We start from the raw sequence: 25,013 nt of genomic DNA, 5'->3' as shown, positions 1-25,013 counted from the left end.
CTGCTATTTCGTGGCATGTGGAGGAGACAAGGCAGTGGGTCCCTGTTCCTTGGGTGAGCGCCAGTGCCTGTGGCTGGGTCTGATGGAGCCATGCCATGGCCATCACAGAGCCGCTGTGTCCCAGGATTCCCTCGGTCCACCCTGACCGAGACGGGACGGGGCAAGGCACCAGGGGGCGGTGTGGCAGGAGGTCCAGGTGGCAGCCGAGCCTCCACCTGCTGATCCCTTGCTTGGGGGCTCATGACAGGCCGGGGCTGGTAGGAGTAGTGATCTCGGCTTGGGGTATTCTGCAGAACGTCCCTTACTCTGCCTTCAGTGGCGTGTGTGTGTGTGCACACGTGTGCGCATTGTATGCACACACAGGCACACCTCCTCTCTCTCTCCTGCAGGGAGCCGCTTCATCTTGCTGGAGGGGAGCCAGCTGGATGCCAGTGACTGGCTGAACCCAGCCCAAGTGGTGCTCTTCTCTCAGCAGAACTCCAGTGGGCCCTGGGCCATGGACCTCTGTGCCCGGCGGCTCCTGGACCCCTGTGAACACCAGTGCGACCCCGAAACTGGTAGGCGGGAGCACCGGGCAGCGGGTAACTGTCAGAGTTCATGCCTCTTGCAATCACTCCCCTGGAAACCCAGACCATCTCTCCCAATTTTTCCATTGCCTTTGGGAGTCTAGACCGTGCAAGCTGCCGGTGTAGTGTTGGGCCCCCGAGCATGTGGGCTTAAAATGTGTCATCTTCTGGCAGAAGCCTTGGAAGTATCTTTTCTGGGACCCCCACTCTGTATGGACCCGTTTAAGATGACCTCCACACCCATTTGCCATCCATCCATTGGATGTCAGCTACTGGGGCCAGACTCTTTATGCATGTTTATCGCAGAATATTTGGAAAAGTTAGGAAAGCTCATTGAAGAAAATGATAATTATCTATAATTCTATCTTCTGGAGAAATCATTTTAAAATCGTAATGTCCCTTCTGATCTTTATCTGTGCATGATTTTCAGAGACTCATAAGCACACGAAGTCCAATAGCATTTCCCTGATTTTTTTCACTTTAACATTTTATCATGAAAATTTTCCAGAACCATTAAATAATCGTCAGTAACATAATTTTAATGGCTATTTGGTATTCCATTGTACGTCTATATCATAGCTCACTTAAATAGTTCCCTATTATTTGACATTTAGGATGCTTTAAATTTTTAATTTTTACAAATACTACCAAAATGAATATCTTTCCACATAAACGCAGGGCACATCTGAAGTTATAGTCTTCAGATGAATCTTAGGAGAGGGGTTACTGGGGCAAAGGAGAGAGACATCTTCCAGGCTGTCATGTTACCAGATGGGGTGGGGCTTCCCTGAGAGGGTCCATATTCATGCACGGCTCTGAGAGCTTTGTGAGCTCCAGGAAACTGAGGAGTGTGGGCCTCTCCTTCCAGGTTGCTGTGCGCTATTCTTGCAGAAAGGGTTCATCTCCAGTAGTTGTTATAAAGACCTGGTTCCAGTAGATTCGGTTCTACAGATAGATCCTTCCCAGAGAAATGGTATGATGCCTTAGAACAAAGGAAGGGGTGTAATGATAGTTAAGACCCCCAAGGGAAATGTGGGGAGTTAGGGGCCAACTGCTCTCACTCTCTGTACCTCATGTACAGCCCCTCACCTCCACTACACATACCACACACATATGCCTGTGTATGTGCACACACATACACATATACATATGCATCACACATTCACACACACGTACATATGCATGCACGCGCATACACACGCGTGTACACGTACATGTGCGCACATACACGCACACACGCATATATGCATGCATGCATGTGCACACACGTACACTTAACACACGTGTGCGCACATAGTTACATATATACATGCACATGCACGTGCACATACAAGTACTCACATACATACACAGGCACACACATATACAAACGTACACACATGCATATACATACACAGGCACACATAAATACATACATACACGTGCTCACGTACACACACACACACACACACACACACCCACGGGTGTATCTTCTTCAGGTGCTGGGGTGGAGGGTTATTAGTAGAGGTTGAGTCCAGGAGATATAGCCTTACTTCTGTCACAACCATTGCTGGATGTCTTTGGGAGAGTAACAGGTGGCGACAATGGCTAAAGTTCACCTTCTTAGGTCTAAGAGTTTTCACCTGGGCCCATCACAGGTCTTCCAGGCCCGCGTGTGGAAGAGAAAGTACAGCATTTTAAACATCTGATGTCTAAGACTGTGCCTACTTACTGCTCCTCCCACGCTGTCAGGCAAACACCAAATCAAACAGATGGGCTGTGCACCCTGCCCGAAAGCCAGTGTGCTCAGGAGAACGGAAAAGCGGCTCATGTCCAAGACGGGGCCTCTCTGTGCAGCAGGTCTCTGGTCCCCACCACTGACTTGGATTGGGAGATCCTGGGACCAGCTGAGCTGTTAAATCCACTTCTGAGAGAACCATGATCCCCAGAGGGCCTTGGAAGGCGCCACTGAGGTGTTATTTATTTATTTTTTCATGAATATAATTTATTGTCAAATTGGCTCACATACAACACCCAGTGCTCATCCCAAGTGCCCTCCTCAACACCCGTCACCCGTTTTCCCTTCTCCCCCACCTTCCCATCCACCCTCAGTTTGTTCTCGGTATTTAAGAGTCTCTTACGGTTTGCCTCCCTCCCTCTCTGTTTGTATCTATTTTTTCCCCTCCCTTCCCCCATGGTCTTCTGTTAAGTTTCTCGAGATCCACATATGAGTGAAAACATGATGTCTGTTCTTCTCTACTGAGGTTTTAAAGAGCAGAAAGCACTTTTAATTACATGTGGGGAGAAGGGATTGGTGTTTTATGCATGGAGGGGTCTTAGAGAGAAACGACCTTCTTACTTTAGATCGATGTGTGAATTCCCCGAGAAGGTGCATAACTCACTCAAAGCCCCCACGGCTTCCTAAGGCGTAAGTCTGTGTTCCATCCATCATGAAGTCAGAGCAGAGGTGGGATTATCAAGGGTTGCTTGATTTCCCCCAGACATGTCAGATCCAGCATATCTGTCACTGAAAACTATGCAAACAACCATCATTATACTGAGCATGCTCCCCAAGCCAGGAACTGGGTGCCTGCTTGTCCACAGCGAAGTTCCTATCACCTCCCTCTTCAGTCTTCCTAGACGTCTCATTGCTAATCCCTGCTGAAAATGACTTTGGGAAGCCCTCCTCTGCCAGTGGCTTCCCCGTATCTGTGACAATTAATGAATATCCAACTGGAAAGCCATGCGGGAGACTGCAGAGAGGAACCCAAACCCCACAGCAGAGCTAAGGTGCATCGTCTTCATTTGGGGTAGCAGCTGAGAAGTGCTGCTTCGGAGACTTTTGTTTTCATTAATGCTGGAATTGGAAACCCTCCCCCTTCCTGCCCTGCTTCTTCCCGCACGTGGGACGATGTGGTCATCCCACACGCTCATCAGTAAGAAACTTTATCGCCTCCCACACTCCGTCCTAGAGCCTTTCTCCAAAGAGCTGAGTGTGGGAATTGGCTGCAAGTCAAGCCGACGTTATTTTTGCAATCCTCCAGCTAACTCACTTGGAAATGTCACCGTGTTGGGACGTGTGCTTTCCCAGCCATGCCGAGGGGTCTGCCCATATGGAGATGTGGAACAGTGCAAGTGCACGTGTGTACTTGTTCACACACGCACACGCACGAACACACAAACACGCACGCTCAGTCACTGCAAAGGAGCATCCTCTGGGGCCTGGAGCTCTCCTTAGGCAACCTTCCAGAACGTTCCAGAGTTAAGCATGCGTTTACGCATCACCTGCACAGTGGTCCAGAATAGCAGCTGTGGTAGGCAGAATATCCCCCAAGGATGTTGTCCCCCTCTTCCCCAGAACCTGTGAGTGAGTTACGTTACGTGGCAAAGATGAATCCGGGTGGCTAAACAACAGGCTGTAGAATGAGAATATTCTGGGTCAACCAGGTGGGCCTAGTAAAATCACTAGGGTCCTTAAAAAGTGGAAGAGGGAGACGGAAGAGGAGGTCAGGATGATACGACACGAGAAGGACCCCACCAGCCACTGCTGGCTTTGTAGCTGGAGGAAAGGGGCACGAGGCAAGGAATGTGGTCAACCTCCAGAAGGTGGAAAAGGCAAGGAAACAGATTTCTCCTCTCCATGCTCCAAAAAAGAATGTAGGCCTGCAGACACCTTGTTTGTAGCCCCCTGAGACTTATGTCAGGCTTCTGACCTACAGAACTGTAAGATAATAAAACAGTGTTGTTTAAGCCGTGAAGTTTGTGGTCATTTTTATGGCACCTGTAGAAACAGAAGGAGGGAAAGGGCAGAGAAAGAACGAGCATCGTTAACGTTACCCTTTGTAGCTCCCAGCCCAGTTCATAGAGGTGGCTACACGGATCTTCTAAACATGCATCAGGGGTCTCCAGAAGAATGAGCTGGAGGAAGCCTGCTGATCTGTTTTCCATGTCAGCCTCCCTCCTACGTTGTAGCAACACACTCTTTGGGAGAGGTGTAGCGTACCTGGAGCTCTTAGCCCGGTGCCTGGAAGCCCTCGGCCAAGTGCACGCTGACATTCTCCCCCAGATCTGCCCAGGTTTCGAACCGTAGGTGTGTCTCAGGTCCGGGTGGGCTAACGGCAAACCACTGAGGTTGAATGGCTTAGTGCTCTGGTTGGATCCAGCCAGAGGTTGACTTTTGCTGTACTTTCTAAGGGTTTTTGTTTACAGTTGTATGTTTGCCCGATTGCTTGTTTTCTGATGGAAACACAGACTAGCTGGATTCAGCAACTTCTCTCACTACTCCATCCGTGGACTTTGTTCTGCCAGTTGGGCAGCTGTGGAGGCATCACACACACTTGCTTGATTTCACAGCCCCCGTCAATCCTGGCCACAGACGCTGACTGCCCTTTGCAAGATATGTAGCTTTTATGGGTCTACAAGCAGCACGGGCATCCAAGCTACATCAGATTTTACTGGCTATCCAAGATTGCCATTCGCCAAAATTCTTTCTACCCCAGATCTTTCTAGAGGCCAGTGCTAACCATAGAGAAACGTGTAAAACCTGGCGAGGGCCATTGGTCCAGTTTCCCAGACTCAGTGGAGCCCTCCTCCCCTTTCCTTGATCTGAACCACTGCCTCTCTCTCTTGAACTCAGTTTGGCAGAGTAGCATGGCTTTCAATTTTGTTCTTGCCACCTGGATCACCCACTCATTCCAAACTCCGTTAAAACCCCTTCCTTCAGGATGTGCAACTGGCGTACTTCCCTGTCTGCCCTCCCAGGGTCACATGGGACCATTTGACTCTGGGCCCGCCTCTTGCCTGATGTCTCCACAGGGGAGGAGACCAGGAGGTTAGATGTTACCGTAGTCCAGGTGTCTTACAGAGATTGCCCTTTTTAGATGGAGCACACCAGCCAGTTGCATTTAATAAAAGCCAACAGCTACCTGGAGGATAGGTAAGTCAGGGCTTTTGGCCACATCAAGTCCAGCCCAGTCATGTCGGAGGAGCCCTTAAGTCAAGGTTGATCCTTCGATGAGATTTGCACCTTACCCCTTCACCTACAGAATGGGGAATGAGGGAAGGCAGGGACACCATGCAAGTTACCTCAAGGCATTTGACCTCAAGGGTAGCAAGCACAAATCAAGTGTAGCCATTTCCAGGCCTTGCCTGGATCACCTCTTGGTGGGTTTCTACTCTCTGGCAGTGTGGTGGCCTGTGCGTGCCTCCTGCAGGGCACAATCCATCCCGGTTGGGCACCTCTCCGTGGCCGTGACACGTCTCTCCATTGGATTCCTGTGAACACCACCACAGAGCCGGCACGTCATGTGTTCCCCGCCATCTGTCACAGCAGATGCAGAGACTGTAACACTTCGAGCTTAGGAGGGCATCCAACACCCTTGTGGGGTCTTTAAAATTCACAGCTAACAGTCGGAGCTTGTGCTCGCATGAAACCCCTCTTAAAGTCAAGATTTAGCATTTGGTTGCCATAGCAACTTCCCTCATCAAGTCTGAACTCCTTTTCCGTGTAGATGGCCCAACTGGTTTTGAGGAGGAATATAGAAGGGGGGAGTTTGGTGGGTTCCGGAAATGAGGATCGTTTGAGAGGCAGATTTTGGATATCCTCAAACTCTAGCCTGGTATGTTTGAAAATGTCTCTGTTGATCCGGCTTTGGGCCGCATGTGACATTAGACGGAGGGAAGCGCTATCTGTTGGCGGCAGCGGGTCCCCACGTGGTAATGAGTGATGGAACCTCACAAGGAGATAATGACTGTGAAGGCAATTTGAGAAAGGTGAATGTACTCTACAAATGGTAGGTATTGCCATCATTAGGAAAATCAGGCTTTGCTTGAACTCTCAGTTGTTACTGCGTTTATTTTTACATGTTTTGCAGTAACTAGATCTCGAACGTGGAAGGACTTCCTTTTTGGTCAATCCTTACGTCTAGGGCATGGCCTCCAGCCAAGACCCTTCTAAGAGTCGGAGTGATGGGCTCAGCAGCCTCATGAGGTTACTTCCTGTTTTTCAACGTCCTACCCATGCCTGATGTCCACAGGGACAGCTGGGAAATGATCTCCTGAAGGGAGAAGCCAGTCTGTGAACTAGACCCACTAGTTGCCTTTTATCTCTGCATCTTGAGAGTTGGTGGTGGTCATGTTATCTGTAAATTCAGGGCAAAATTTGAAATGATTTAATCAATTTTCCATTTTGCACTGTTTATAAAATCCCTGTTTATGCAAATAAACAAAACAAAACAACAGCAACAACAAAAAACCTAACTTTGTTCCTGCCCTTGTGTGGCTTATAGTCTAAAGTCCATGCTTTCTTTGGAATTGGTAAGATAGGAAGGCTGACCCCTTAGTAATTTTCTTCTTTTATGATCCTCTGGTACTTGCCTTCTTTATCTTCCTCTCTCCTGGAGAAACGTCATTCATCTGAAAGCTTTATTATCATTTCCCTGATTTCTAGCTTTGTTTTCCTATGTTCCACTCCTAGCTCCCTGACCATTCTTGGACACAGCTCAGCACCACTGAAGCCAGTAAATTTGAGCCTATTGTGAATCTAGCCCACGTGGAAGCCTGAGTTTCCCATACAGGAGACAAAGTACTAACCTCATACTCTGTGTGGACACCCCCTAAACTAAGAAGTGAACTAATTGTCACTCCACTCCTCAGCACCTTGAGCTAAACAGGTGTCGGGGAAGAAAATGGGTGTTACCTGGTAGTGGGGCCCTGATGGTCAGTAGCTTATAGGCCCATCTGGAAAAGAAAGATTAACCTTAGATCCTAACAACAACAACAACAACAACAACAACAACAAAAAACTCCTTCCTTTAGAACCTACCCAGTCCCTTCGCTCTAGGACGGTGGAGACCCCTCGCTTCATTTTTATTGTTTTTTATCTTGGAAAGCAGAAAATCACACTCCAAGCGATGTATATCCCTTTTTAGAGTCTCTTCCTAGAAAGATGAGGAAACCTTATGTCCCTTGTCTTCAAGGCATGCCACTTTTACTATTTACAAATGGTGGGAAGTCATACCCTGTCCTTCTACTACCTGTGAACTAACCAGCCAGTGACAGAGTTCACACGAGTGCTGCACTGGCTCCGGTCTCAGCAGTTTAGGGATACACAGCATTGCTTAAGGATTACTAATATAAGGGCACAGCAGCAAATGTTTCCAAGATCAGTACTAAGTGGAGCAATGATTCTTAATCCTTGGGGGTCTTGATTTTGCTTGTAAATCAGAAGAATGTTATGGAATCCTGCCGTGAGGAGATGCGCGCGCGCGCACACACACACACACACACACACACACACACGGTGTTGCATACAGTTCCAAAGGGGTTGTGGACCGCTGGGTATATTAGCGGAGTAACTAGTGGTAAGGAAGCATAGTAATGTTCTAAACAAATATAGAATTGTGGATGGTTCTTCTGTTTAAAAGCTCCAAAATAATTAGCCATTTTCATTTAAAAACAAAAACCCAGAGTTCCTAGAAAACCATAAGAAGTATAAGTGACCTCCTCTAAGTATGTCATTGTTCTATGGGCTAATGGCCTGGCATGGTGCGAATAAAGGTCCAGAGATGGACCGTCATAAGCTCAAATGTGAGCTCTGCCATTTATAAGCTGTCTCCAGATCCCTCAATTTTTCTGAGCTTCAGTTTCCCCTATCAGCATAGCAGAGCTAAGAATACCTACTTTTCAAGTTTCTTAGAAATATTTGATGAAATACATCGCTTATGTGCTCTTTAAATACTTATTGATCACCTAATATGCACCTTGCAGTAGACTTGGCGCTGAGAAAACACGGTTGAAAAAGTTCTTTTGCTCAGAGTTCTCGTTCTTTGTGTTTACCGAGCACATATAGTAGGCTCTTTGCAAATGTTAGATTCCTCCACTAGAGAAAATTAGCACGTAGTGGAAAATGGAGAGATTGGGGGTGTGTTCATTCCGTGGGCAGTAGAGACAGGGATGTGTGACATCATGGGATTTATTGTTTCTTCCACACCATTATTAGAGTCTGAGTTTAATCTGATCATTTCACGTTCATTTTCTCAAACAGACATGTTAATCAATTCCTTCATGTTTCTTTTCCTTCTTCCTACCCTGCTTCTAAGGGGAATGCCTTTGCTACGAAGGTTACATGAAGGATCCAGTACACAAGCATCTTTGCATTCGGAATGAATGGGGCACAAACCAGGGGTAAGTGAGGGGATGGCGGATGAGCCGGTTCCCAGATGTCACCCTTCTTCGTGCAGACAGGACGCGGAACAATTGCGTGTAGAGGAACGGAGCTAAGGGGTGGTTATATTCTGAATAGCGAATGGGTAAAAATGTCACCATGCATTTCCATATTTATACCATTCCAGTGACGTCCGTGTCATCTTTTTCTCCATTTACGAGTTCAGAGATGATGCCTCTGACTCGCAGCCCCACAGCCTCCAGCTGGGATCTGAAAATCAAGCTGTCCCTCTCCTCCTTTGCATTCTACCGCCAGCCACCAGGATTCCACAGGCAGAACTTAGCTGTTGATTTTGTTGGAGACACACGAAGCCACACAGTTCCCGTGGAGCTCTCCCAGAGCTCAAGGGGCTTTGTGAGACTGACATGAGGAGACACTCGTTTTCCCCACCACTGTCAGCAAGGGGGAAATGTGGGAATGCTCGGTACCAAGTAAGGGTATCTTGCCCGGATCCCCAGTAACCATTTCTTTCGGAGACCTTTGCTTTCCCCAAGCACACGTGACTGGGATAGAAGTTATCTTGTTTTGGATTTTTCTTTTATTTTTTTTACATTAAAAAAATTATTGTGATGAAATACACATCTCATAAAACTTAACCATTTTCATCATTTTTAAGTGTACCATTCAGCGGCATTAAGGACATTCACGTTGTTGTGCAACCGTCACCACTGTGTGTCTTCTCTTGCTTTTTATTTTTAAATTTTTTTTCAATGTTTTTATTTATTTTTGGGACAGAGAGAGACAGAGCATGAACGGGGGAGGGGCAGAGAGAGAGGGAGACACAGAATCAGAAACAGGCTCCAGGCTCCGAGCCATCAGCCCAGAGCCCGACGCGGGGCTCGAACTCACGGACCGCGAGATCGTGACCTGGCTGAAGTCGGACGCTTAACCGACTGCGCCACCCAGGCGCCCCATTCTCTTGCTTTTTAGAAGCAACTTTCTACTTTGTCTTGGGTGCTGAGAGCTTGCTTTCTGTGTTGGCTCCCCCATGGAGCAGAGTGGATAGAGAAAGGGGTCGATAAACACTAACTAATAATAGCAGTCGATGGAACAGGGAAAACTAGAAAGAGATCAAGGCAAAAGCCATCTGAGAGTGATTGCTTTTCTGCAGATTAGAAATGTGCTTGCAGCCTGACAAGGTGGAAAAAGGAACCACCATCATTTCACACATTGCATGGAGGACTCATATCCCCGGGGTTGATGATCAGCCCCTTCTGTGTGATTCTGAAGAGACCAAGCCTAGAATATTGAATGTAGTTCTGGACTCTCAAAGCAATAAATATGGAGACAAATGGGTGAGAGTTTGGAGAAGAGCAATAAAAATGATTGAAGAGCCCTAGGGAGTGATTTATGACGAAGGGTAGAAGAACTCAACTCAGAGAACTGGCCAGCTGATGACTAAGTCAAGGCGTGATAGATGCCCATCGACGTTAGAAGAGGGCAAATGTTCTGGAACGGGTTGAGGTTGAGGAATAAGGACAAGAGGGAATGAAGGTAGGGAAAGGAAATCTGAGTCACAGGTCAGAAAACTTGAGGAAGTCAAAATGCCATGAAATTTTTCTGTTAGTGAAAATGAAGGATTGCTCTGTTTCCGCTGAACCTGAGATCGCATCGGAGAGGCTGCCCCCCACGATTTGGAGGAAGGTGTTGGTAGAAGGGTAAACGCACATGAGGTAGCGTCTTGTTGAAAGATGGGTGGGGAGGGCAGAAGGCTTGGCTGATAGATGTCAAGCGGCGTATGAAGAAAGGAGTGCCACTCGCTGTTTAAAGTCCCCTTAGTCCCCTCACTCTCTGACCCCTGACACGTTTGCATAGTGGATGGGGAGCCAGGATATTAGCTTCTGTGGTGGCTGAGCATCTCGGTTGGCTAGGATTCTTACTGAGTAAAATGTTGTAAAGGGTGATGGATAACCAGCTCTCTGTCTCTTAGCCTGCAAACTTGCTGCTGAAGAAAACAACGACAAAATATCATTTCGTTTTTTGCCCTGAATGATCCAGGCTGGCCCTCTGCAGTGATTGGATTTGGTGGCTAATCGCTCAAGCCTCCACATCCCTCGCCTTGCAGACAGATCATGCGAGGACGGGCCTGGCCTCACTTGGTAATTGTGCAGGGTTTGTCGTTCCCTCTGGCTGCGTGTAGAGGCAGTCTTAGGATGTAGACGAGAGCCTCCAGGGACTTGGTGGAGGCCCCACGTTGGTGTCATTTAAAATAAGACTGGCTAAAGCATCGAGTCGCAGACTGACAGGAACATTAGCCCCAGGAAACAGACAAGGAGACCTAATCTGTCATTTCCATCTCTAATTTCCATTATTCTCTGATCATCACTGTCTGCGAGGTCTCGTTTTGGACACTAATAAAATAATGGAGCAACTGTTAGGAGGGAAAAAAGTGACTGTCTTGGGGATAATGGAGCCAGGAGTGATAAGCAGCATGGGTTTATATGTATATAAAAAAGTGCCAGACAAATGACTGCATTTTCCTCGTAAAATGACAAGATAAATGAAAAGTGGAGGATGCCATACATCTTGATTTAAATCACGGCTCTGATGCCACGTTTCTCTGAATGATTCTTGCAAAATTAATCGAAATTGATTTGAACGTGAAGTCTGTCACTTGAGTTGAAACCTGCCTGACAGATTGCCAACTAATGATACGTATTGGGGTATTATGGAAAAATCGATGGTGGGCCTCATTTTCCTGAATATTTAATGTTCCGGAAGGTGGAGGTAAGCAGCGTGTGTGGGTATTTATGTTTTTCACCTAGGATCCTTGTATTGCGTCTATAAAAATGGCTGAACGTTCTTTTGAAGTAGAACAAGCAAATCCCAGGCCGGTAATCTTTAAAATGAATTCCCTTGTGAAAAATCTAGGCTAATGTAGAAGGGAAAAAGTAGCAATAAGCATCCGTTATTTCAGGCAAGGAACGAAATGGATTAAGGACACAAATGCAGAAAATTACAAATGGATGATTTGGTGAGGCAGAGAAGTTAACACCTGTAACTTCACCCAGCCTCTGCCTTGTGCTTTGGTTTCCCTAGACCCGTGTGTGTCTGCGCGTGCACCTACGTGCACGTGTGTGTGGTGAATGTGTGTGCGTGGTGTGTGAATGTGTGGCGTGCCCATGTGCATGTGGGTGAGTGAGCGGATTAGTTTATAGAAATCCTCTCACTACTGTGCACCATCATGCATGGTTTCAACAAATATCCCCTCCATTACCTATTGTACCAGGATGAGCTAGATTGCTAATTATAAGAAGATGTGGTCTCTGCTCTGGAAGAACTAATAGTCTAGATAGATAATGGGCACATAATGAAAAAATTACATTCAGTTCTAAGACCTATTAAAATAAAGGTGTGAGCAAAGGTCAATGTGATTACAGTTTAAGGGGTGACTTATGTGACACCTGAGAACCGAGAATAGGATTTCGTGGAGAAGTTAGATTTTGAACTGTTCAATTTAGCAGCTAACGTAGGTAATTCTGAGCAAAGGAAACAGCATATGCCAAGGCGTGGAGATACAAGAAGCATGGCTTTTCCAGGAGTAGCAAATAAATAGCCCAGGGTAGCTTAAGAATGCAGTTAACAGAGACAGGAGAAGAGGCTGATACAGTAAGGAAAGACTCGCTCTTGAAGAGCTCTTGCTTTCTAAGGTTTGGGACACGAAAGTTCCGTATACGTGCCCTTAAAATTGTTAGCAGGAGGGAGAAATTCCAAGGTGTCTGTATATTTGGTGGGATATTCCCTCATTATACATTATCATTCTGAGTCCTTCAAAATAAATTAAAATAACCCTAAAAAGAAAACAAAACAACACACACACGCACACGCACGCACACACAACACAGAACAAACCCACACATATCCTCTTGAGACTATCTAAATGTGTATTTATTTATCTGGATTCTGCACGTAGAACATAGTCCTAAAATTATTCTGTAGATAAAGTTGTCAAGATCAAACAGCAAAGAAGGACAGAATAGGGCACCATATATATAAGGCACGTGAGTCCAAGGGGTTGCCAACAACCATTTTTTTGGTGACTTTGGTTCTACCGAAAATGCCCAAGGAGAAGTGAGGCAGGTTGAGAAATGTGTGAGTGGATCCGGGTGGTGAATCTAGTCACCGTAGTGCACCCAGGTGACAGGATCAGGTCACAAGTTGTAAAATTGTTGAACTCATTACACAAGAGGCTCCTGTTCAATAGAAGTAAAAATAGCTTCAAAAAGATATAAACGAAGTCATGGATGACAGATTTCTAATGAGTTACTAAAAGAACATGGGATGTTTGAGGTTACATTTTTGGTCTTCGAGGTTGGCAACAAAAATCAATCATTTCCTGCCACAGCATCCCGGTGACAGGTTCTCCAGCAGAGGACCCAGGATGAAAGGGTCTTACCCCCAGCATGAGGCTTTACCATGTCTTCTGTCTAACCTGTATGAATTCACTAAAAAACCCTCAGCCTCCTATCCCTGTGGCTTTATAGATACAGCCAGAGACTATTAGAGTATGTATTTAGTATTTGTTTGCTAGGACAACAAGGACAAATGGAAAATTTTCACAGACAAGAAATGAAACCAATAAATGAGGCTGGAGGAGGCAAGAGAGATTGATTTACATGAACACATTAGAGGAGGGAAAAAAAACCCAAATTTATTTAGCTACTTTGGAGATTATTAAGAAAGGCTATCAATAGTTTTTTGTTGTCGTTAAATCAAAAGTGTGCCCAAGGGCTTCTAGATACATTTTTCAGGACACCACATTAGATAAAATTCATGCATTTGAAGATTCCCTGTAAATAATAGCCTGACTTCTTATTCTGGCATCTCAGATACAGAGGGCAACACCAAGGAGATTTCCCACTAAAGAACCATCACATATCACTAGATTTCAATGCTGAAGGGTTGTGATCGGGTGATAATTCATGAGAGGGGAAGAGCCGGCAGTAGGAAACGAACAGGTGTTTCTCTCAGGCTGTAGAAGCCATCGTCAGGAATGGCCCTGCTCATCAGAACCTTCTTTCACTGGCTGCTCAAGAGGCAACACGTTCACCATGGCATCTCCAGATAAGAACACATGTGTGCGTGCACATGCACACACACGCTCGCTCTCTCAAACAGCCCACGCTGCCTTAATCTGGCCTTTCCATTGTGCCAGGTGCTTACTGTTCTCTCCTTCTATTTCTACCACGTCTGCCTGCTGCACCCTCCCAAGAGTGACTGCCTGGGGATTCTAAATCCATATAAGGAGCAAATGTCCCACCCTGTAGAATCCAGTTTCCTTTTCAAGCCAAGAATGAGGACGGTGTCGGTCATGGTTAGCTTCAGTCCCTCTTTCTGGCTCAAAATACATCCTTGATGGCAGTAAATGGGAGGGGGGCTGCCCAAATGATGCCATTGGTAACATTTGTCTGGAGACAACGCTCAGTACAATGACCAGAGCTCAGTGGAAAGGATGCCTCTGCCTCTGGGTTCTAGGTATCGAGCAGAGACCAGGCTTCCCCGATTACCCAAAATGATCCCAAACCCACTCTCACCTCCTGACCACCTAGAACTGAGCAAAGACCTCCTCACAGCTGTCTGACAGAGGGCCACTGCTCGCCCATTGGACGGCAGCATCTGGGATGCCGGCGTGCCTCTCTGATCCCAAGTCCCGGTCTTGGGCGGTGTTTGGCCTACGTTGACCTGCCCAAAGTCTCTTCAGAAGTGACTCAGACAGTCAGACAGTCCTGGGTGACATACAACATTTCCTGACTTCCCTTTGTCCATTTCTAGCTCACTGTCTGGCTTTTATTTCCCCACCCACGTGTCACTGATTTCTGTGTCACCGATGCCCCATTCACCTTCCCCCACCCCCTCAGACAAGATTTGCAAGCCAGCCTGGTACTGCTCTTTGTATCTCTGGGTGCGCTCCCCCCACCCCGCCCTCCCGACCGCACTGTCTGTGCCAGCTCCTGTCACTGCCATGCCATGCACAAATGGGATTATCTCCCCATTAGCTCTCTTTTTGTTCTCCTTTTCTCTGTTTCTCTGTGTGTGTGTTGTATGTGACTCTTTCTAATTATACCTAACTTATTCACATATTCCTAACAAGGGTTCCCGGTGTTTGGACCCTTATTTCTCATTCTTCTTTTCTTCCCTCCTTTTTTCTTTGCTTCTGTCTCCCCTACTTCCCCCAGGAGTCGATGGAAACGTGGCTGTCCTTTCTCCCACCCATTTCAATGTCAAACAGATCTTCATCTTAGCTCGTAGAATTCAATCTAAAGCTCCTAGTTTCCTCTCTTTAGAAGCCTGGCTGTAACCTGATTCCAGCTGAAATATTGTCCGTGGAAGGGGAACCAACCCCTCCCTGGACAAGCAGGCGGGAACTGAGCAATTGAACTCAGATCTCCACCCGCCAGGACCCCCTCAGTCAGGTGTAATGGGATCGGTTCCCCCACTCGGCTTGGGAAACTGCACCTCGTTCTCGGGGATTTTCTCAAGTGAAAACATGTTTGACTTGACCCATTTTCACAAAAAGCGTGCGGTCAGTCCACTGAGTACAGTGCTAGACCTTGTACTTTGCAGATAGACATCTGGCTAGGAGAGCAACCGAAGCCTGAAACCTAGCCCGTGTTCACCAAGGCAAGCAAACCCTGAGACAAAGGCGATGTTTGTCCAGATGGGCACCTTTTTCTAATTTGCACAGAGGCGCTTAATGAGCTGCGCTGAGCCTGGCTGTGGTCATTTTAGGTGGTGCCCTTTGCTCCCCTCTTAGAGGCAACGGTAACCTTCTTGGTTACTTAGGATGATACAGAAGCAAAATACGTCATTAGTAATTGACTCCCCAGTGCATCTGGGCAGCTTATTTAAAATACGGATTTCTGATTTCTGCCCCTAGAGATTTTCATTTCACAGGTCTGGGAGAGAGTCCAGAATCTGTACCTACAGAAAGTTTCCCCAAATGCTTCTGAAGCACAGCCAGAAGCATTTCTTAATGCTTAAGTCTTAAGACTTAAGAACCCTTCCTGAGCTGGAAGTGGAGTCTCCAGACCCCTTGGGAGGGCACCTTCTTGCCACTGTACCCACCCCCTGCAATGCAAGTAACGGATTTGTAGACTGTGGCTGAGTGCATCCTAAAGGATCCTTGAATTTTACTGATTGGGAAATAAAGAGCCAGAGAGGTGAAGAAACTTGCTTAAGGTTACAGAGCCGGTGGCCACGCTTGACAGTGATGGGTGGGTATTGGAGCTAAGTCAGTCAGGTAAATACAGGTTTCAAAGGGAGTGCAATGTGAATCGCATAGAACACCCTGAAGGTCAGTTACCAGCTGTAGATGAGAGGTGGACGTTCTGTACTCTTCCACCAGCTTCTCTGAACCCTCCTCCCCCTGGGACAGAGGGGCCTCACTGTGCCATCCTTCCCTGAGTGACGAGCGTCTGCAGTCGCCCCCTGCTATACTGTCAACCCCCTGGAGGAGGGTGTAGCTATCACAGTGTTCTCTCTGACTAGTCCAGTCACGGCACCAAGAGACTTATTTTAAACAGTGCCGGAGGCGGGAACACTCATATTTCCTCCAACATGACCACCAGGGTGAAAAAAAAATCAACCTCAATTTACCCTCCCATCTGCTCAAGAATGGAAGATAAATTGTTTCAATTTTATAGAAATGAATGTTTTATGTCTTGCCCATGCTTTCCAGATAGTGTCCTGAATTTATATATTCTACTGAATGCATGGCTATTTTCCACTAGGAATGCTCGCTGGACCTTCAGCTTCCTTGGGTTTTGGTCTAAGAATACTAGGTTTGAGAGTGCTGTCATTTTCCCTGGCTTCGGAGGTCTTGGCTATATATCTTTTTTTCCCCCTGTAAAATAAATAGAAAAAAAAATCCACTCATTATCCCATGCTCAGAGAAAACTACCATTACCATTTTGGCACATTTCCTCCCAATTTCTTTTGCTATGCATCAAAAGTTTTGCTTCCCACTGCCCCCCTCGATTCTGTATATATTTTTGTTCTCTTTCATAATTTAACAATAAGCATGTATTACTCTTTTAATCACAGAATTTGGAGGAAAAAGATAAGGAAGCTTTAAAAGTATCTTTGTGGTACATTACTATTGTCAGGACTTTTTCCACGAGAAAGTTATTATTATTATTTTTTTAATCAGAGAGCGTGGCATAGGGGAGGGGGGCAGAGGGAGAGAGTGAGAGTCTCAGGCAGGCTCCGTGCCCATCATGCAGCCCGACACAGGGCTTGATCCCATGACCCTGGACTCATGACCTGAGCTGAAATCAAGAGTCAGATGCTCAACCAAGCCACCCAGGCGTCCCCATGAGGAAGTTACTCTTAATGGCTAAACCTTCCATTTTAACCTGATTTTAGAGGAAAGGAGAAAGTGGTTCAGGGTCTAGCATTCTGGTCAAACTCTAATAAAACATTTCTGTAGGTCTGGATAGCAAAGGGCTGGATGAACCCCAAGCAGTGATGCTCGCATAATGCTGATTAGTAGCTGTGATAATGCTGGACTCAGTGTTTTTTAATATCACTAATCTTGATAAAAATCCTACAAACTGGTTAAGAGGTGAGTAGTTAGCAGTGGTTATTCCACCTACAATTTCTGTGAAAACAATTTTAGTAAAAATAATCGTAAGGTTTATTCTTCCTAGAGAAGTATTTTTGGATTCTTATTCAGACGTTCATCCTGTAATGATCTTTTTGAAATTTTATTTCATGTAATTTCAGAAACTGGAGAGCAAACATTTTGTCTCTACGTATTTGTTTTTTGCCTTTCTTTTTATAAAAGGGATGCATGTAACTGGTAGAAAAATTAGGGAACACACACACACACACACACACACAACAGTAAAAAGAGGAAAATCCAAACCACCTGAAGTACCATTCCCTGGAGGGAACTCATTGTGACCTTTTGTTTGTTTAGGTATATTTTTTTTAACAAAAATTGCATCATATTGTTATAGGTCTTGCTTTGTTTTACACACACACACACACACACACACACACACACACACGTATGTATAATGAAAACGGTGCCTAGTATTATTTGAGACTCAATAGTATGATGACCAGAATCACAGAGTGGTGAACAGAACTGTCTGATGCCAACATCTAGGCTCTTATTAAACCATGATGTAGCTTAACAATTGGGATAATCTTTTTCCTCCTTATAGGCTCCTTCCCATCAAGCTTATTAACCATTCCACAAGGTTTTCCACACCAAGAGTAGCATTATTTGCTTGAGGAGATACAGCCAAAATCAGGCTTTCCAGTCAAGGTTGCCCTTTGGATCCAAGACCCTCAGATGTAGAAGGCCCCAAATTTCAGTTGTGCAGGACCTTGGACAGCTGCTCAGAGCCCCAGTGCAGCACTAGCCTAGTTAGTCCGGGAGGTGGATGATCCCATCGGCTGCCCAGACCACAGTTCTCAGCATGGACTTCCTCCCATCCTGACGTACAACAGGGACTCCTTCGTTTGTAGCCACAGGAGAAGGGTGACTTTAAATGGAGTGAGGTCTTGCCATTGTGGGATGGTCATAAATGGGAACACAGTCTACACTGAAAGCAGCCCATGTGGAGTAGAATTAACATCAGTGCCAGGGAGCCATAATACTTTGCATGCCTGGTGTTATAGTACTCCCCCCACACTCTGCCCTTCAAGTGCTATAGTAATAGAATTGATATTAATATTAGTAATAATAATAGCTGACACTTCCATAGTCCTTGCGATGCACCAGCCACTCTTCTCCATATTTTTCTTGTACCAACACATGTGGTTCTCATCTCAGTGCAATGCTATGAAGTAACTACTATTGTCACCATTCTATAGGTGAACCTCTTGAATATTGCAGCAATATTGAGAGTCTCATAAGCCAAAAAAATAAAAAGAAAAGAAAAAGAATCTTGGTCCCTAGAGAGAATTTTCTTGCGTCTAATCCCTCAAGAGCTAGAGTCTCGAAATGAAATGAAAGCCAGAGAGAAGCCGCAGTTCAGCCTTGGGGCTCTAGGGGCAGGGGATCCATGAGTTGACGTCTGGATTAAAACAATGGCAAGTGTGTGGTCTGTAGTTAAGCATCTCTTTCAAAATGATGTAGAGTCCCAGGGAAAGCCACAAGTCACTAGAGGGACCTTACTGGAGACCTAATAAACACAGTAAATGTCATTGGCTTCTTGCCCAATCCAGGTTTGAAAAAGCACTCGGACACATCCTGGGGGCCCCAGGCTGGTAACTGTCTGTCAGGGGCAGGCATCTGCTACTGACCAGCTCTGTGCTGTGGCCAGTGTGGAACCACGGCCATGTGTTCAAGTCAAGATGGCCCATTACTATAGCAGGGGACATGGCAGAGCCTGTATGGATCACATTTACTCATTTACCAGCACCATCGAGGGAAAATAAAACACCTACTCAGGTCCTTGTTTTTCACAAAGATTTCAGAGCTCTTGCCCAATAGGTCAGGAGTGGTATCTTCATGTTTGAGCCATCCATCCATCTTCCCCAAGCTACTTGGCCTAGCAGAAAGGTTGTCTGGAATATGCTCAGAGGTTTTTCCTTCCAGGGATAGGCTTGGGTATCGTTAACTAAACTTCACTTAATAGCTTTGATAAAACCATTTCATCCGTGCAGGGAGGCTGTGGGTTCCTCACTTCCAAGAGGATTAGTGTTCACCCGCTTACATTTTCAACTATAAGGGAGGCAGCAGAGCATAATGGGAAGAGCATAGAGTTGGACTCAGACACATTTGGGCTCAAATCTCATTTCTTTTATTTAAAAGCACTGCATTTGGGGGCTGAATTTGTAACAGTTTTGAGTCTCAACTTCATCAGTAAAAATAAGGATAGTAAGTATCGACTTCATAGATTGTTATAAGGTTTATGAGGAAAACATAAATCTGTTGTACTCAATAGTGCTAAATAAAATATGGAAGCTCTCAATAAGTGATGGCATTGAGTTTTGCACTGGCATGGCCTCATTTATGTTCTTTGACCTGCCACCAAATGATGTGATCTTAACATCAGTTTGGCAAGTTGGGTTTAGAATAACCTACCGCTAGAATTTAAACTTCACCAGGGCATGAACAATGCCTCTAATTTCACTGCATTGTCACATCCTAACACACTATTATCTCTTACCTCCTGTAAATAATAATGGGTAATACTCACAGGGTGCTTTCTACATGAAGGCATTATTTGTAAATGCTCTGAGAATGTTCCTATCGTTCCCTCTTCACATTGTGCAGATGAGGAAGCCATGACATAGAGGGTCCAATAATGTGCTCAAGGGCACACTGTACCAATGGCAGGAGATGGAATGTGCCCAGCAGTCTGACCCTGTGTCTAGGCTCTCAGTGTGATGGATGAGGACAAGTATGGCCACCATGTGGCCTCTCAGGGTAAGGCCCTCCCAGCACCCAAGGCCCCAGCACTTGTTTCCAGCCTGATTGAACTGCTTGCTTCCTGACCATACTTACTTTTTACTTCACCCCTCCCCACTTTTCCTCAGGACATGTCTTCCCTTCCAAGTACTCCCCCCTTATCCTCTCAGTTAATTCTATCCATTTGCCAAGGTCCTGCCCAAATACCTGCTCCTCCATAAAGTCTTCCCTCCTTCACAAAGTCTTCCCTCCTTCACCAGTTGGAATTCATCTCTTCCTCCTTTGGGCTGCCTCAGACCTTGTGGCAGTTGCTACATTATGCCTTGGTATTTCTATTCCTATACTGGTCTTGACTCCTTGTAGACCATAAGACCTTTGGAGGAAGAGCGTAATTTTGAGTCTCATTCTCAAGCACATACTGTCAGGCATAGAATATGTGCTCAATAAAAATCGAATAATTGGTGAGATTTCAAGCATTATGAGAAATAGACTATCAGGGAAGACATTTATGTCAGGGGCAGGAAGGATGGAAGGTCGTGATACCACTCACAGCACATCACTTCCACGGAGGACTTCCTCTGTACCAAACACCCTATTCAATCTTCACGGTAGTCCTGTAAGGTCCAGTCCATTAGGAACTTAAATAAGTGAAGAACTGAGTTCGTACAGCATATTGGTTAGGACTGTACAAGCATCCCCCTTGAGTCCAAATCCTGGTTCTACCACTTACTGGCTCTACCCACTTCCCTCGAGCAGATTACTTAAGCTCTCCATGCCGTAACTTCCTCTCCTGTGAATGGGGATAATAATAATAACACCCACCTCATAAGGCAGGTAAATGAGAATCGTGGAAAGTGAGAGTATCTAATGCATGGGAGTTAGCATCAGGCATCATAATACCTGCCAGGCGGATGGTTTTCAGGAGGGAGGACTTGCTTCCGTTATTTAAAATCTGTCAATTTTGACCATTGACCAGCAGTTCCTGCCCAGGCTGGGGTTGTTGTTGTTGTTGTTGTTGTTGTTGTTGTTTGGTTGGTTGGTTTGGTTTTAACTTTTTTTCCTCTCTGTCAGCATCAAAGCAGTCATCCTGAAGAAACACCCCTGCTCTTCAAAAGCTTCATCTCTCCCTTCGCCAAATTGTTTCCTAACAGGCAGAGGAGGGTGCTGTTGGACGTACAAGCCTAAACTCAAGCCTTCTTCCTAATTACACCGCAGTCAGATTTTCCACGCAAGCCCCTAGCGTGGCAGGATGCCCTCTTTGAAGTCATTAGTCTCCACAGCAGGGAGAACACATCATCAAAGGCTCCGTTTCCCAGCAACCCCTGCTGTGCCCTTGTGCACCAGAGGAAGACTCCCGTTTCCCAGCAACCCCTGCTGTGCCCTTGTGCACCAGAGGATTGCAGAGGGAAAGAGCAGAGCCTACAAGTGCATTAAGTCTGTTCTTCTCTCCTCTGGCCCTGAACCGCGATTCCTTTGAACTGAAGCCCAGGGACAGGGCCAGTGATGCTATCGCAAAACCTCTCCCCATTCTTTCAGTTTCAGCCAATTTAGCGATTAAACTTGCTAGGGCCAGGGATGGGGGGTGTGGGGCATGGTTAAGGTTCCACTTGGTAATCTAAGACGCTGAAGAGTTGGAAGCTGGGAAGGGAGGCAGTGGTTCTGAGGCTCCAGATACTGAAAATGTAGTTGGCAATGACTATGGGGAATCTGCAGTGAAGTTAAAATTCTGTGTGTGTGGGGGGGGGGGGGGGGAGGGGTCCCTACACTTCAACCAGACAAACCTGGATTTAAAAAAAAATTTAATGTTTATTCATTTTTGAGAGAGAGAGAGAGAAACAGAATGCAAGCAGGGGAGAGACAGAGAGAGAGGGAGACACAGAATCCGAAGCAGGCTCCAGGCACTGAGCTGTCAGCACGGAGCTCGACGCGGGCCTCGAACCTACGAGCCATGAGATCGTGACCTGAGCCTTCAACCGACTGAGCCGCCCTACCCTCCCAGACCTGGATTTTTATCCTGGCCTTACCTCTTACTTGCCTCTTCGTTTCTGACTTTCAGTTTCTTGATCCCTTCAGAGTTCAGTGGCTACTGTGAATGAAATGTTTAACAGAAACATTTACTTAGGCCTAGGTCTTCGCTTTCAGCAGGAACCTGGGCCTTATTTCAGCCCTGATGTCCGAGGCCTCTGCCGAGGCTAACCTGCCCTGTCTTCGGAAGATCGACTGGTGGAGCTCCATCATGGATTCTTAAGTGGTGGAGGGACGTCTGAGTCCAGCTCTCTGGGGGCTGTGCTGAGGCTGAGGGACGCCCCAGTGGCCTCCAGCAGCGAGCATCTCCTCACACACACACGGTCTCACCTGTCCCACCCGTGTCCCAGGCCAGCACTTTATCCCTCACCTGGGTCACCACGCTAGGCTTCTCACCTGGCTCCCTGCCTCATGACCTGTCCTCACATCCATCCTCTTCGGCCACCAAAAGATCTACCCAGAGGAGCTGTTCATTTTACGCCCTGCCCCCAAATTCACCAGGGGAGCCCACGGCCCTACAGAATAAATGTGCGGTTTCCCGCAGTGGCCTCCAGCCTCTTTGCGACCTGATTGCTGCCAGGTCAGCCCTATCACTGCAGTCACTCCTTGCCTGCAGTGTTATGTTCCAGTGACACTGAATCTGTTGTCCAGCCTGTGTGTCCGTGCTTACCATGTGGGCGCCTGGTTGTGGGGTGTTCTGTGCCCGCAGTGGCTTTTCCTAAACCCTTCCCTAGCCCACTGCCAAACTTTTCTTGCTATTCCCAACTTAGCGTAGAAGTCTGCATCCGGATAACCCTCTCCGAGACACCTAACTGATGCTACCCAGTGTTCTTCTCTGGTCCTGTGACTCCCCATACCTATCTCTGCCACTGTTTTCACACCATAAAAGAACGATCTGATAATTCTCATCATCTGTTCACTACTCTGCCTCTGCTATTCCACCTTGCAAGTTCCTCAAGTTCAGGACCATGTCTTACTCATCTTTGCAACTCTGTGGCATTTCCTGTCGCATTCGGTATTAAGCGCTGAGTGCACGTTCGTTGAATGAGTAAGTGATTGGTTGCCTGTAAGGGTACGTGTGTAAACCTTTCCATGGTTTTCCCAGTGCATTTCCTGATGCTTAGGTCTCCTTAGCCACAAAAGAGAACTCAGCGTATTTTTATTTAGTATTTGGCATGGTGTTCTTTTCCGAGTTAACTCGTTTGTCTTCCAAGGGCCACTAAAGCAGTGCACTTTCATGATTCATTCACTTGAAAAACATTTAGCGATGACCTTCCATGTCTCAGGGATTGTGTTAGGTGTTCCTGAAAAGAAAAGATGAATGATATTAGCCAACAGTCATGTAGGGTTTATTATATGCTGGGCACTGTCCAAAGCACTTCACGTTAACTCAGTCTTCACAACAACTTTATGAAGAAGGTACTGTCACCATCTCCCCTCATTTTGCGATCGATGACATTGAAGAACGTAGACTGTCCTAGCCCGAGTAGTCTAGAAACAAAACCTAAATGTTAAGACTTTCTGGGAAGGAACGATCCCACAGGAGCAGAGTTGGGGGAAGAGATGACTGAGACAGGACGGGGCTACATTGGTAAGCTGGTGACAGCTTTACAAGAGGTCAGTTTTTGGACACATAGGACAGTAGTATAGGCAGGCCCTGTGGAAATGTGTACCTCTGATCAATCCGTGAGGGTGGAGGGTAGACAGGAAGAGGGTGCAATTTATCTGCTGATTCTTTCCAGTCTCCTAGTTCTCCCGGGGGATGCTAACTTCTGTGGACATAACACAGCGTTGGAGTGCATGGAGCCCATTCTGTTCACTTCCTTCTCACGCCCACCCCCGCCACACACACGTTACCGCCCAGCTGAGGCTTGGATGAGGGTCAGCCTCAAGTGAGGAAGTGAGGGATCTCGTTAGAATTACAAAACTTCACACTTGGCCTAAGGAAATATACAAAGTGCAGGAAGTACAGGATTAAGAGATTCAAATATAGGAAAGTTGGAGGCTGTAAGTACAGTCCGAGGAATGAATGAATGAATGAATGAATGAATAAACAAATGAATGAATGGGCAAGTTGAGATGAATCGAAGAATGAGAAGGAAGCATCCTGCGGACTGAGGTACATAGGTGCGGCAGTGGCTCCACTGATAACCCGAGTGCTAATGTGAGTCGCCACAGCAAGGTGACAAGCTGACAGAGTCCCGACTGACCTAGGCTAGGCCACCTAGAGTGTACTTGTGAGACAGATGCAGCCAGACTTTACAGCAGTGGGTTCTCCGGAAGGAGAGTCTTTCTGGGAGAGCTCCTAGACGCTTTTGGCAGTGGGGATGGGTAGCGTCCAAGGATAAATAAATCCCCTGTTCCCACGTACCCCTAAGAACTGGTCCGAAAACCCGTCTCAGAACACTCCTGCTTTTGCTCTGCTCCTAGCTCCTGCCACAGCAGATTTAAAAGGCTTTTCCCTGGGGTTTCCTCGCACCTGGGTGTAGGCAAATGGGAGAATAATTCGGTGCTATACTGGCATTCTTGTCTCTTTCCCCACTGGACTGGACAGTGGTGGAAAACTCCTTGAAGACACAGACTGTTTATTGGCTCTGTTTCTGCCTTGTTGTGTTTGCGACGCCTAGACCTCTCAGTCGTACAGTAGGTGTTCAATAAACATTAAATCAATGGCTGAATTAATGAACAAATAGTACCAGGTGGCTGAGAGATCTACCGTAGGCCTTTTTCAAAAAGCAAAAGTAGCGAATTTTTCTCGCCTCTCTCTTTTTCTGTACCCGCCACCCAAAGTAATACCTGATGATAGAGATTGCAAGAAAGGTCATCTTAGAAGAGATACTAAATCTTATTG

General features: G+C 46.4%; 1 protein-coding gene across 4 annotated transcripts in view; it reads left to right on the top strand.

Moving 5' to 3' along the window:
• Window positions 1-25,013, top strand: part of ASTN1 (astrotactin 1) — a 306,757-nt gene that overhangs the window by 155,297 nt on the left and 126,447 nt on the right. For 2 of the 4 annotated variants that reach the window (XM_043568660.1, XM_043568658.1), the window contains exons 7-8: window positions 390-557; window positions 8,645-8,729. In XM_043568660.1, coding sequence (XP_043424595.1) covers window positions 390-557; window positions 8,645-8,729 — 253 coding nt within the window. Of the gene's footprint in view, window positions 1-389; window positions 582-8,644; window positions 8,730-25,013 lie in introns of all 4 variants that reach the window. The other 2 variants (XM_043568659.1, XM_043568657.1) reach the window with 1 other exon arrangement.

Source organism: Prionailurus bengalensis, chromosome E4, assembly GCF_016509475.1.
Source record: "Prionailurus bengalensis isolate Pbe53 chromosome E4, Fcat_Pben_1.1_paternal_pri, whole genome shotgun sequence".
Taxonomy (NCBI): domain Eukaryota; kingdom Metazoa; phylum Chordata; class Mammalia; order Carnivora; family Felidae; genus Prionailurus; species Prionailurus bengalensis.
This window is presented reverse-complemented; position numbering and strand designations above follow the sequence as displayed.